Below are 14,317 nucleotides of genomic sequence, written 5' to 3' on the forward strand. Positions count from 1 at the left end.
CAAAGCCTACAAACATAAGCACATCATAGGTAACAAGGGGGGCCTCAGGTGTAAGTCTGATGTGCAATGGTCACACTCCAAGCCCACTCCTCAAACTCAAGGACAGAACACTAGCTGCCTGCATCTCATCCCCAGACAGGAAAACTTGAACAACTGTAGAGAATAGATTTCTATAGGATGGTATTTAGAGATCCCCCAAAACTCTACACACCCAATCACCATAATGCAAAGTTAGTCAGTAAGTCCAGGTGAGGAGAGCTATCAATCAGCTTTGTAATGTCCTATTGAGATATGAATGGACAACCAAGGATTGGAGATTTGTCCCCTCTTATAGATGAACGAACAACCAAGGATTACCAGACGTCTGAGGAATGGCTCTGATGTGAAAACAGTAACTCAGAAGAGACAAAAAACTTAAGCAGACACAAGAACTTGTTTTCTTATAAAGACCTATCATATACGCTCAGTAAGGAAAAAAATGATATTGTATCCTCTTTAAACACCAACATGATACTATCAAAAGGAATGTGAAAAGGGCAACCAAGAAAAGCTTGAAATTTAAAACTGATGGAATAAAAATCTTGGAAAAAGGGTGAGAAAATTAAGTTAAGGAACCTCTCAGAAAGGAAGTGGGGGAAGAAAAAAACAGGAGAAAAAAAAGAAAAAGAAAATCCGAGGAATAGTCCAAGAATAACCAATAAAACAACTAAAGAAAATTTGCAGATATGAAAGACATGATTTCCAGTTTTAAAAAGTCAAACACCTAAAGCAATGGATGAAAACAGATCCACATCAATGTGTATCATTGTGCAAGTTCTTAATGCTGACCAAAACAAAATATCATCATGCTTAAGAGAAAAAACAGCGTACATGTAAGTTCAGGAATCAGAATGGCTTATATCTTCTCAATAGTAATTCTGGAATTATTCTACAGGAAAATGACTTCTAACCTAGAACTCTATTCCAATCTAAAACTTAACTGTGGAGTTTAAAAAAAATTCAGATATTAAAGGTCTATTTCCCATGCATCGTTTCTCAGAAGCTAATAAAAGCCTTACCTCACCAAAAAGAGAGAAAATGTAGAAACAAAAAGACAGGGGATACAGAAAACAAGAAATTCAACATAGGAGAGAAGAGAAGGGAACCCTCAGGACGATGGGTGAGAAGACACTCCAAGTGGGCATCCAGTGCAGAGGAAACCCTGTTCAGATGGAGAATATCAGAAGGCATAAGAGAAATGTCTCCCAGAAGATGAAAATGAATACATTTCATCTGTTGTACTTAAATGTCTCGAGCAATTGAGGTATGTTACGATTAAAGAGGAATTTAGGAAGAAATTAAGTATAAGAATACAGATTACTAACAAATGAAAAAATATAAAAATTATGTGTAAGCAGAGGGACTGCGAAAGACCACAAGTAACTTTTAAGAATGAAGGAAATATTCTACACCTTAATAGAGCGTGTGGACTATGTGGGTGGTATGCATTTGTCAAAACTGGCTGATCCACGTACTTCACTGTATGAAAATTATACTTCAATTTTTTTAAAAATGACAATTATGAACTCCAATTAAAAACAAAAAGTTAGGTAGGAAAACATAATCTAATATACTCCACAGCATGGCTATGAATGTCATTTACATAACATGCACAACTAATTTTAATCCAAACAAAATTACAATATAATATAACTACATGATGAAGCTGGAAACAGTATGTGTGTGTCTGGTGGGGATGGGATGGAAGTGGTGAAATAAAGCTAAATCCTCACCTTCCACAGTGAGGTATCAAAAGATCTAGGAAAGGAAAAGGGAAAGGAAAGGAAGAAAGAAAATTAAGACATTATAACAGAGGTATATCGTTATGTTACTGGAAAATGTAGAGGTAAATATGAAGGCTATTAGCCAGCTAAGAATAGTTGCCTCTGAAGAACAGGAAAATAGGGGTGAGAAAGAGGAGATGCTATTTTTCATAACAAACCTTATAGAACTGTATTTTCCTTTAAATTTTTAGTACTGTAACGCTCTTAAAAAATAATTTTAAAATAAATTATTAAGTAAATGAAAAAAAATTATAGTAAAATCTAAATTTGCTTGACTGGAATACAAAGGAAATCCATCTTTCAAACACAAAAAATACTTGGTACTTCAACATTTAAGGCAAATTATTTTTACACAGCTCACAACCAATCAACAAATTGCTGTGCTATATTGCTACAACTGATCTTTATAATAAAGCTAACATGTTGAGCTTATAGAAGAAATAAGACACTAATACTTTACAATTATAGATCCGATCTTCAAACTGTCTAGCATACTTAAAAACAAACAAACATGCAAAGAAAGGTATGATAACAAAAGCCCTTACAGTACAGTGAGAATGATTCAAATTGTCACTCCAACTACAACTTTTGGCTGGCACCGAACATAATACTGGTGCCAGCAAGTTGTCAATGCCAAAGCCAAAGCACAATGACTAGAATCAAAACTGCCCACTTAAAAGATGGCTTGTATGAATGGCAAAAATACAACATAACCTAGGAATAGTTATAAAATATATGGCCTTTAATTCATCTGCCTTATAAATTGTGAAACAGTCAACTATCATTGAGGTGGAGAGGAATTACATTAAATATTTTGAAAAGAGGGATTGAAAATTGCTTATATACACATCTGCTATGTACTCACAAAAAATAAAAAATAAAATTGCTTATAAAATTTACTAAAACATACTTAGAAGATGTCATAAAATGATGTTTACATGAGAAAAAAAAATTGCTGAATTTCCCAAAAGGATACTAGTCTTTAAAAACCAAAATTTAAGTTGTGTCAATCATAAAAAGGGTCATAATGTTAAATACAAAAATATCTCTTTTTTTTTAGAAATGCACACTGAAGAATGTCTGATATCTGCTTTAAAATACTTCACAAAAACAAGAAAGAAGGAATAAATGAAGCACATCTGACAAAATCTTAGTAATTGTTGAGGATAAGGTTCATTATACTATTCTACTTTTTGTATGTTTCAAAATAATTTTTAAAATGCTCACATCCACATCTGGTCTTTTAAGCAAATCTTCCACTTTAGCAACATCTCCATTGGCAGCAGCCTTAACTAATTCTTCATTGAGGTCACCAGATTCTTGGGTTTCAAATAATTTCTTCAGGAGTTGTGAGAGTCTTTCTGTAAAGCATCAAATAAAGCTGCTAATATAGGAGGATCTCAAACCTTAACTATCAAGAAACAAATATTACCCAATATTTCTATAATCTTTTCCTATTTTATTATTTCCATCACTAATGTTATTTTTCTACTATGCTACAGATAACTACCCATGCAAGTTATAATCCCTACTATAAAAAGCTGCATTAAATGCAAGCCCTTAAGTATTCCAAGTTTTCTCCAATTCATGTATATCAAATTATAATTTTAGAAAAAGTAGTGCATTATATACTAATAATTCAAGATTTAAAAGTCATCGTAAAAAGTTTATGAATAAATACAGTACTATGGGAGTACCACAATGATACAAACTTCCTTTCAGGTTTTAAGGACACTACAGTGACTCTCAGAGCTCAATACTACAGACTTTAAAATAATTCAATCAATGATTATGATCAAAAGCAACAATCTGGCCGAATGCGGTGGCTCACACCTGTAATCCCAGCACTTTGGGAGGCCAAGGCGGATCACGAGGTCAGGAGATCGAGACCATCCTGGTGAATATGGTAAAACCCCGTCTCTACTAAAAATCCAAAAAAAAAAAAAAATTAGCCAGGCGTGGTGGTGGGCGCCTGTAGTCCCAGCTTCTCAAGAGGCTGAGGCAGGAGAATGGCATGAATCCGGGAGGCGGCGGAGCTTGCAGTGAGCGAAGATCGCGCCACTGCACTCCAGCCCGGGCAACATAGCGAGACTCCGTCTCAAAAAAACAAAAAAAAAAAAGCAAAAGCAACAATCTCTGTAATATCTGGGGACATATTTTAGGGACAAACCAATTTTCTTTAGGTTGAAACCAGACATTTAAGTGCTAATAACTTTCAATAAGTGCCAACTGATTGGTTTTGACAAAAACAACAATGAACCAGGGATGAATATACCTAAACCCTTTCATAAGGTATTTTTTTCTAAACAGTATCAATCAATACAGAAGCTACAAAGCTCTACTCCTGAATTCTTGGGGTACTTATTATGAAGCAGAGAAATCACAAAATAGGGCAAGGGACAAATGACAAAGTGGGCCAAGTCCACATAATTTGAGACTAGGCTATTAACTGTCCTTCACTCTTCTACTCTGTATGTAGTCAACCTACCATAATGTCATTTAACCTCAAGGTAAAAATAAACACCGGATTTAAATGTTAAGCATACTAGCAAATGACAGCAGGAAAGAATAAACAAAAAGGCAGAGGAAGCAGAAAGCAGAACAAAAGTAAAATTGGAAGTTACTTTATGCTTTCCTTTTGTTTCTTACTATTTATAGTTACAGTTCTATCTCCTTTTCCGGATGACAGCATGTACATACAGTAACTTGTAATATGTTGTAAAATGAACTGAGTCTGTGTATACAAAGCTGGAGCACAGGAAAGAAAGACTATGTGAATGATCTACTCAAGCATCCAGCAATTCACATTTTAACATAGTTTTCTACTCATGGTAGCACGTATAATAACTCATTAAATGGTAAGAGAAAAAATAACTGATATGTAAAAATATACAAGAAGAAAGCCATCTGCTAGCAATAATGTTGGAAATACAGAAAAAATGAAGCAGTCTAAGAAAGTGATGGTTCTTTGGCAGAAAACAAAAGTTCTGACTAAAGAGTAGAATCTTGAATTTTAGGAATCTCTAATTTGATGTGGAAAATCCCCTAATACATCCAAGAAAAAGCACACATTTTATGGAACTTCTCCAGGGAGTACTTCGGCCAGAATAAAGGTTGTTCAACACACTAAAAAATAATAATAATTTTTAGTGAAAGTTTAAAGGTGATCAATATTCAAGTAAGGCTGTGTAATCTGGAACAAAGCTAAGCACATGTACAACATTATCCGTATATGAGAACTGGGGAATTAGCAAAGGTTTTAATGTAAACCATATTACTTTTAAAGAAACACAATATAAAACATACCACCAGATGCATTGCTAATGGCTGATCCTGCAGATGCCACCTTGGAAACTGCTGCTGGATTGTATGTCCAAGATGTTCCACAAACTTCCACCTTTAAATCACTGTCTGAATAAATCTGTTGTACTCGGCCAACTTTACCTAAAGTCTTGGGGAAAAGAAATAGATTCATATTTCCAAGTCTAAAGTATATGCCATAAAATCAATCACTAGTTTTTGTATGCTTAAAGTAATAATTTTACTTATTACTAATGAAAAAACTTTCAAAGGATAACCATACGGAAATGGGTTATTTGAATAAGTACAAATGTTAAAAAATATCTTTTAATAATAATAAAACTACTTCTACAAGAATATGAGACAAATCATGATGAAGTCTATCCTATTCATATGAGTTTATAAAAATCTATTTTGATATTCAATCCTTCCTTTTTAAACCCATAAGGTACATTTTGAGAACTTGCAACTCAAGTAGTCTAAAATCTATCATCAATAAAACCTAAAAAAGAAAATCGGATTTCTAAAAACAAAAAACTAATTTGGACAAGAACGGCTCAAGCTTACATCTATGTTTAAACCCTTTTTGGAATCATCTGATTTCTGCCAGTTCCTTCCCTTCCTCATATTCCTAAACCTGTGCATTTTCCCAAAATTTTATTCCATAGGTTTTTACTCTTCTTCATTGAAAATTCAACCCACTTTGACAACTATCACCTTTTTTTTTTGAAAACACAAAATTACCCCTCACCCCCACATACATATAGTAATTCTAATTTTTTAACTGCCTATTAGACATTTTCACTTGGAATTTTCCATTATCATCTCAAACTCTATGAGGCTACATTCTTTCGTTTTTTTCTCCTCAACTTTTTATTATGGAAAACTTCCAAGAGATACAAAACTGGACAATAGCATACTGAATCCTCATGTACCCATCAACCATTTGTAACAATTATCAGCTCATGGCTAATCTTGTTTCCTTTATTCCCTACCCATGCTGCCCTCCAGTATTATTTCAGTGTGTACCTCCAAACAGTAAGAACTCTTTTTTTAGTAACATATTTTACAATGCTATTTATTATCAACTCAAAGTTACAATAGTTATATATCACAACATTTCAGTGTTCAAACTTCCAATTACCTCATAAATTACCAGTTTTTTAGTTTGTTTAAATCAAGATCCACATAAAGTCCATACGTACATTTTTTTCTTTGCAAATTATTTGTTGAAAAACAGTTCTTTGTCTTACAAAGTTTCTTACCATTTGAATTTTACTAATTGGTGTAGTTTAGTAACTCGTTGGCTCTCTGTACATAGTCAGCAAGAACCCCTTCAAGTTGGTTGCTAATGGCCCTAAGAAACCAGTGAAAGCTTCCTTGTTACCCGGTATGAGGCTCATTTTGTTCACCTCTTGTCAAAGAGCTAGAATTAGCCATTTCTCCAAAAATCCTTGGCTCCTTACTAAGAGAAAGGCTGCTTGCAAACCATAACCTGGGCACTAAGTTTAGTTATTACTAAAATGGTCACTGTGGAGGCATTTTCATGAATACAGCTAGGAAATAGGAGTTTTTGTTTGGGGCATTTTTTTCTTATTTGTTTTAATTTTACTTTAAGTTCTGGGATATATGTGCAGAATGTGCATGTTTGTTACATAGCCATACATGTGCCATGGTGGTTGCCGCACCTATCAACCCATCATCTAGGTTCTAGGCCTCGCATTGCATTATATTAGTTATGTGTCCTAATGCTCTCCCTCCCCTTGCTCCTCACCCCCTGACAGGCCGCAGTATGTGTTGTTACCCTCCCTGTGCCCATGTGTTTTCATTGTTCAACTCCCACTTATGAGTGAGAACATGCGGTGTTTGGTTTTCTGTTCTGTGTTTCTTTGCTAAGGATGATGGCTTTCAGCTTCTTCCATGTCCCTGCAAAGGACATGATCTCATTCTTTTTTTTATGGCTGGGAGAAAAATTTTGCAATCTACCCATCTGACAAAGGTCTAATATCCAGAATCTACAAAGAACTTAAACAAATTTACAAGAAAAAAACAAATGACTCCATCAAAAAGTGGGCAAAGGATATGAACATACACTTCTCAAAAGAAGACATTTGTTTTGTTTTTAAAGAAGCATAAATCATGAATTCAAACACTCTTTTCATTCAAATTCAAGACTACAGGGTCTTTACCTCCTCTATATTATATCTGCATCTCCTTTCACAACTCTGATAATTCTGATCCTCAAAGTCAAAGGAGTAACAGAATTATCACACAAGTACTCATCTGTTTTTTGGTACATCTAACAATCTCGGAATAACAGTATCAACACTACTACATGCAATAAGATTTCTGAAAAGTGTTAAACATTTCATTTCCATGCAGTTCTTTAGGGTCTATTCTTCCTATGAAGATATAAAGAAAAATTAACTGTGTTTAAAAAATTACTTGGAATTTTCTCTCTACATGGTTATGCTAACAGAAACACATTTAGTTTCATTTGCTTCATTTTATTTTCCACTTTTAGGAATTTTCTTTTTAAATTTAATTTTGTTTTACAATTGTATTAAATATGTATGTGATTTCAAATCAAATCTATAAAACAAGACATATTCAAAGAGGTCTCCATTACTTCTTTGCCCCTTATATCCTATTCCCTTTTTATATAGGGACACTTATTTTTAACTTCATAGTTTATCATTGCACTGTCTGCTTTAATACAGTTTGCATTGTCCTAATAGTTATTTTATATATATATAATACATATATATATCAACTTGGTTCCCTAGTATGTGCAATACTGAAATTAGTCATTCATGTGTCCTTACCCTACCCTTTCTCTTTTCTAATATTTTGATCTAAAATAATATTTAGTCCCAGTTAATACAACTAAAAGGCAAACATATTAAATTTTTCATGTGCTCAATTTCCACCCTGTTTTTTACAACTATACTTTACATTGTTAGAACACATAATCATTATATATTCTACCCTTTCCTTTACAACATTCATTTAATCTTAGTCCAACAAATCAATACATATTCCATGATCACTAGTCCTTCACTTGATGTCTCTTCAGTTGTTTTGGTTGTCTGAAACTCATTCTCTAGCAAATTACTTAGAAAGGACTCATGGGAACAAGAATTCTCACATATTCATAGCACAGTTATACTTGAAAGTCAGTTTGGTTACATATAAAATCTTCAGCTTATATTCTTTCCTTGAGTATCTTAAATGCTATCTCACTGTTTTCTGGCATAAAACACTGAGACGAGATTTTTTTCTTAACAGCAAAATAATTTTCTTTCCTTTAGGACCAATAACCTGCCTGGTCTTTTTTCCTGGATACTTTCTCTCTTCTTGAAGATTCAGTTATTTTACCAGAATATGGCCCAGTGTTTGTTGTTCTGGGTCAGTTTTCCCAGGTATGCAATGTGCCCCTTCAACGTTTAGTTTCAAATTGTTTTCTCCATTCCAGGAAAATTTTTCTAAAATTACAAATTTTCATATTTGTTTCATTTATTTGGGTTTTGTTTCTCCTTTCTACAAGGATACCTTGTATGTGTGTGTGTATGTGTGTGTGTATGTGTGTGTGAGTGTGTGTATGTATGTGTGTATATATATATGCTATTTCATGTTTGTTGCTTTCTCTGAAATACCTTTTGCCTTTTTTATTTTTAAAATTTTCCTGCTTTTTCACCTTCCATTTCTCTTAGGCATTATCTGTTGCATTTATCTGCTCTGCTCTGTGTTCCTTCCAGCTTAGTCTTCACTTACGACTTTTTCACTTCTTTTTAATTATTTCTTAAGTTATATCACCTCATTTCTGATTTCCTTCTCTTACATTTTTTCATTTTCTTAATTTCTTTTAGCTCATTTTTTATTTTTTGCATTTTTTTTTTTTTAAGAGTCAGTCTCACATTAGCCCAGGCTAAAGTGCAGTGGCTATTCACAGGCATGGTCCCACTACTGATCAGGGACTAGGCAGGATGGGAGGGGATGAGATGGAGCAGGTGTTGGGGCTGGATAGGAAGAGAAGGAGGTGCTGGCCAGGAGAAGAGACTGAACAATTACAGTAGAGTGGGGGTGACAGGATACTAAAAGGGATGTGAGATGAAGTACATGGGACAGGATGGAGGCACTGAATGGGACTGGAATGGAGGGACAGACAGGACAGGAGCTGAGAGGCTGAATGAGACAGGAGATGGCAGTAGGCAAGGTGGAGAACTACAGAAGAAGACACAGCAAGGTGGAGGAGGAAGGGAAACAGAACAAGGCAGCATAAGGGATGGCAGGGTGACACAGTAATACCAAAGGTGGGAACAGAAGGACAGAAGCAAGGGATACAGACAGGGAAAGGGAAGGATGGTTAAAGAGAGGGCAGAACAAGCCAATTTGTTTCTTGCTGCTGAACATTTGATGAAAAAATGACTAAATAAAAAATTAAACTGTAGCTCTTTGGAAACAAATTCACTCTATGAAAGCACACACATTTTGAGCTGCTCTTTCATGCTCAAGTTTTAGACGCAGGCTCCCAAATCAGGAAAGCTGCACTGGTCCAGCACTGCTAGAGACCAGATGGGCACAGACCTGTATCATTCTGGGGTTAAGTATCAGGAAAACCACTGCTGACTTGCACCACATAACATTCTCCAATAACTACTCTATCAAAAAATATTAAATATTAACTGTAACCTTTTCTGGACCTTCCCAGGCTAATTTAACTGGGATAAATTAGAAAACTAAAAGCATGAGTATGTCTAGGTGTACATGGAGAATACAACTCTAGGAAGTTTTATGCCAATTTAATTTCTACATTAATTTACTTTTAAAAAACGACATAAGCATACTGTAATTTCCAGCCCAGAATCATTCTATACATACTTACCGGAAGCATCGCTTCAGCCCATTCTCCATGTCCTCTTTGTAGAAGTTTAATTCGTTCCAGGTCGTAACAAACTTGTACAAGATCACCCACTTGAAACTGCGAGGTGCCTCCTTCTGCACCTTGAGCAGCTTCTCCACTTCGGACAATGTTCGCTTTAGTGAGAACAGCAGGATTGAAGGTCCACCTACAAGAGCAAAGCTAAACCTCAAAATGGATAGGTTTGCTTAATTTTAATACAAAATTTGTAAACACTGAAGATCAAAAGAGTAAGACAATCCTTTGCAATTATATCCTGAACGACTTATGTTTCCTTTATTTTTATATATATACATATACATATATATTTGTTTTGTTCTGTTTTGTTTTTTGAGACAGAGTCTTGCTCTGTCACCCAGGCTGGAGTGCAGGGGCGTGATCTCGGCTCATTGCAACCTCCGCCTCCCAGGTTCAAGTGATTCTCCTGCCTCAGCCTCCCAAGTAGCTGGGATTACAGGCACGTGCCACCATCCCCAGCTAAGTTTTGTATTTTTGGTAGAGACTGGATTTCACCATGTTAGCCCACCTGGTCTTGAACTCCTGAGCTCAAGTGATCTGTCTGCCTCAGCCTCCCAAAGTGCTGGGATTACAGGCGTGAGCCACGGCACCCGGCCAAGTAAACTGTTCTTTCCAAAGCAATCACAAAGAGAAAAAAGTGCCTCTGACCAGTTAAAAATAAAAATCATATACACGAAGTTTTCTCTCAGCCATATCAACAACAGTGCCTTTTATCTCATTCTCAATTACCCAAAATTTACTAGACTTACTATCCTGCCCAAACAGGGCAGCCACCACACAAGTGCTCCCTCTGCTGAGTGCTTTTCCCAGTGAAACCCAGTCTATATTTTAGGTTTACTCCAAGTGTTAATTATCCCTCTGCAGTTTTCTCTAATTTGCCCAGTAATGACCACTCTTCTCTTGCACTCTCAAAAAATTCTGAATACTTACCAATCATATTAATTTTAACATGTTATCACAGTTATTTCCCATTCTATCTATCCAAGCTAAAAAGGAAACCCCTTCAAAGCAGGAGACGATGTCTCATCTTTGTGATCCTAGTACTAATCACAGGGCCTAATACAAAATAAGTACTTAGTAAGTTCTGTTGGATAAAGAACAAAAAGATCTTCTAGAACTCAAGTATCATATTACTGTTAGCACTCTACTGCCCAAGAAAAATTTCGAACAAGAAAGAATTCTGGGCCGGGCGCGGTGGCTCAAGCCTGTAATCCCAGCACTTTGGGAGGCCGAGGCGGGTGGATCACGAGGTCAGGAGATCGAGACTATCCTGGCTAACATGGTGAAACCCCGTCTCTACTAAAAATACAAAAAACTAGCCGGGCGTGGTGGCGGGCGCCTGTAGTCTCAGCTACTTGGGAGGCTGAGGCGGGAGAATGGCGTGAACCCGGGAGGCGGAGCTTGCAGTGAGCCGAGATCACGCCACTGCACTCCAGCCTGGGAGACACAGCGAGACTCCGTCTCAAAAAAAAAAAAAAAAAAAGAAAGAAAGAATTCTGCAAATACTCCTCCTAATTAATGCTAACCTAACATTACCAAAGAGATTATTTAACACAAAATGTGTTAGTACATGCTAATCAGAACTTAAGTCATATCCTTAAGATTTTTTTCCTTTTTATTTATTGACTGATAGGCAATAATTGTACCTTTTTTTTACTTCTTTTATTAATGACAGCTTTAAGATGTATTTCACGCACCATAAAATTTACCCACTTAAAGTATATAATTCAGTGGTTTTTAGTATATTCATGGAGTCGTACAACCATAACCACTATCTAATTTCATTTTTATTATGTCATAAAGATACCCCATAACTATTAGCAGTTACTCCATATTCACCCCTTTCCCCAGGCCCTAAATAACCAGTCATATACTTTCTTGTTTCTATGGATTTGCTTATTCTGGATATTTTATATAAATAAAATCACACAACGTGATCTTTTGTGACTGGCTTCTTTCACTTAGCATAATTCAAGATTCATCTATGTTGCAGTATGTGCCAGTACTTGATTCCTTTGTGGTATGTATGAATATATCATATTTACCAGTTGATAGGCATTTGGGTTGTTTCTACTTTCTGGAGCTTAAGAATAATGCTTCCACAATATTCATATACAGTTTTTTGTATGGACATACATTATTAAATTCTTTTGGGTACACACCTAAGAGCGGAACTGCTGGGTCTATGGTAACTCTATGTTTAACATTTTGAGAAACTACCAAACTGTTTTTTAAAGCAACCCAACTGTTTTACAGTGTTACCAGCAATACATGATGGGTCTAATTGCTTTACATCCTCAACAAAAGTTGTTATTTTTTTTTATTCAAGCCATCTTAGTGTGTGAAGTGGTATGCCATTGTGGTTTTGCTTTGTAGTTCCCTAATAGTAATATCAAACATATTTTCATGAATGTTGTGAACAGAACCATGTCCCCTTAGAATTCATACGCTGAATCCCTAACCCCCAATGTAACTGTATTTACAGATAAGACCTTTACAGAAGTAATTAAGATTAAATTGGGTATTACAGGTGGGTCTCAAATACAATAGGGCTGGTACGCTTATAGGAGGAAGAGACATCAAAGATTTCCCTCTCCAAGTGCACACAGAAGAAAGGCCATAATGAGGAGAGAAGGTGGCCATCTATAGACCAGGAAAAAAGGCCTCAACAGAAACCAACACAGTTGGCACCTTGATCTTGAACTTCTAGCATCCAAAAGTGTGAGAAAATACTTTTTTTTCTTTTTTGAGACAGGGTCTCACTCTGTCACCCATGGCGGACTGCAGTGGCGCGATCATGGCAAACTCCAGCCTTGACCTCCCTGGGCTCAAGCAATTTGCCCACCTCATCCTCCTGAGTAGCTGGGATAACAAGTACATGCCATCACAGCTGGCTAATTTTTTCTTTTTATGTATTTTTTGTAAAGACGGAGTTTTGTTATGTTACCCAAGCTGAGAAAATAAATTTCTATTGTTTAAGCAACCTAGTCTGTGGTATTTTATTATGGCAACCCTAGCCAAATAATACAATAGCATTATTAACCATCTCTATAGCGTATTTTCTTTGGAAAACTGTCTATTCAAATCCTTTGCCCATTTTTCTATTAGGTTTTAACTATTGAATTTTAAGAGTTCTTTATATATTCTACATAGAAGTCCGTTATTAACCCATATAATTTGCAAACTTTCTGTCTCATTCCATGGGTTGCCCATTTTCTTGATAGTCTCCATTAAAACACAAAAGTTTTTAATTTTGATGAAGTACTATTTCTCCACTTTCTCTTTGGTTGCTTCTAATTTTGGGGTCATATCTACTAAACCATTGTCTAATCCAAGGTCATGAAGATTTATGGCTATGATTTATTCTAAGAGTTTTCTAGTTTTACCTTTTACCTTTAGGTCTATGTTCAATTTTGATATAATATTGGTGTATGGTGTATAGTAGGGGTTCAACTTGTTTGTTGATATCCAATTATCCCAGTACCATTTGTTGAAAAGACCATTCATCTCTCACTGAAGTATCTTGAACTCTTGTCAAAAATCAACTAACCAGCCAAGTGCAATGGCACATGCTTGTAGTCCCAGCTACTCAGGAGGCTGAGGCAGGAGGATCTCTTGAGCCCAGGTGTTCTGTGCTATAGTGCGCCATGATTGTGCCTATGAACACCCCACTGAACTCCAGCCTGAGCAATCTAGCGAAACTCCATCTCTTAAAAATAAATAAATAAATAAATAAATTGACCTAAATGCAAGGGGCTTATTTCTGGACTCTCAATTCTATTCCATTAATCCATGTCTAACATTACATCACTAATATACTATCTTTATAACTGTAGCTTTGTGGTTAAGTTTTGAAACCAGGAATTGTGAGATCTCCAACTCTGTTCTTCCTTTTCAAGACTATTTTGATAACTGTGGGTCCCTTGAATTTCCATATGAATTTTAGTATCAGTGTGTCAATATCTGCAAAAAAAGTACCAGGATTTTGATAGGGATTACACTTAAATCGGAAGATTAGTTTGGGAAATACTGCCATCTATTGTGGGTTGAATTATGCCCCCTTCCAAAATATGCTGAAGTCCTAATCCAGGTATCTGTTAATGTTACCTTATTTGTAAATAAGGACTTTACATATGTAATCAAGTTAAAGTGAGGTCATACTGGATTAGGGTAAGCCCTAAATTCAATGTTTAATGTCCTTATAAGAGAGTCATGCACAGATACCCACCAAGAAATATAGACTCACAGGGAAGAA

General features: G+C 35.7%; 1 protein-coding gene across 2 annotated transcripts in view; it reads right to left on the reverse strand.

The window, feature by feature from the left end:
- MIB1 (MIB E3 ubiquitin protein ligase 1) overlaps positions 1-14,317 on the reverse strand; it is a 128,039-nt gene that overhangs the window by 65,169 nt on the left and 48,553 nt on the right. For both annotated transcript variants that reach the window (XM_015121656.3, XM_001092086.5), the window contains 3 exons: positions 10,009-10,192; positions 5,130-5,274; positions 3,051-3,184 (listed from right to left, as the gene is read on the reverse strand). In XM_015121656.3, the coding sequence (XP_014977142.1) occupies positions 3,051-3,184; positions 5,130-5,274; positions 10,009-10,192 (463 nt within the window). The remainder of the gene's footprint in view (positions 1-3,050; positions 3,185-5,129; positions 5,275-10,008; positions 10,193-14,317) is intronic.

The sequence above is a fragment of the Macaca mulatta genome, chromosome 18 (assembly GCF_049350105.2).
Source record: "Macaca mulatta isolate MMU2019108-1 chromosome 18, T2T-MMU8v2.0, whole genome shotgun sequence".
Lineage (NCBI taxonomy): Eukaryota > Metazoa > Chordata > Mammalia > Primates > Cercopithecidae > Macaca > Macaca mulatta.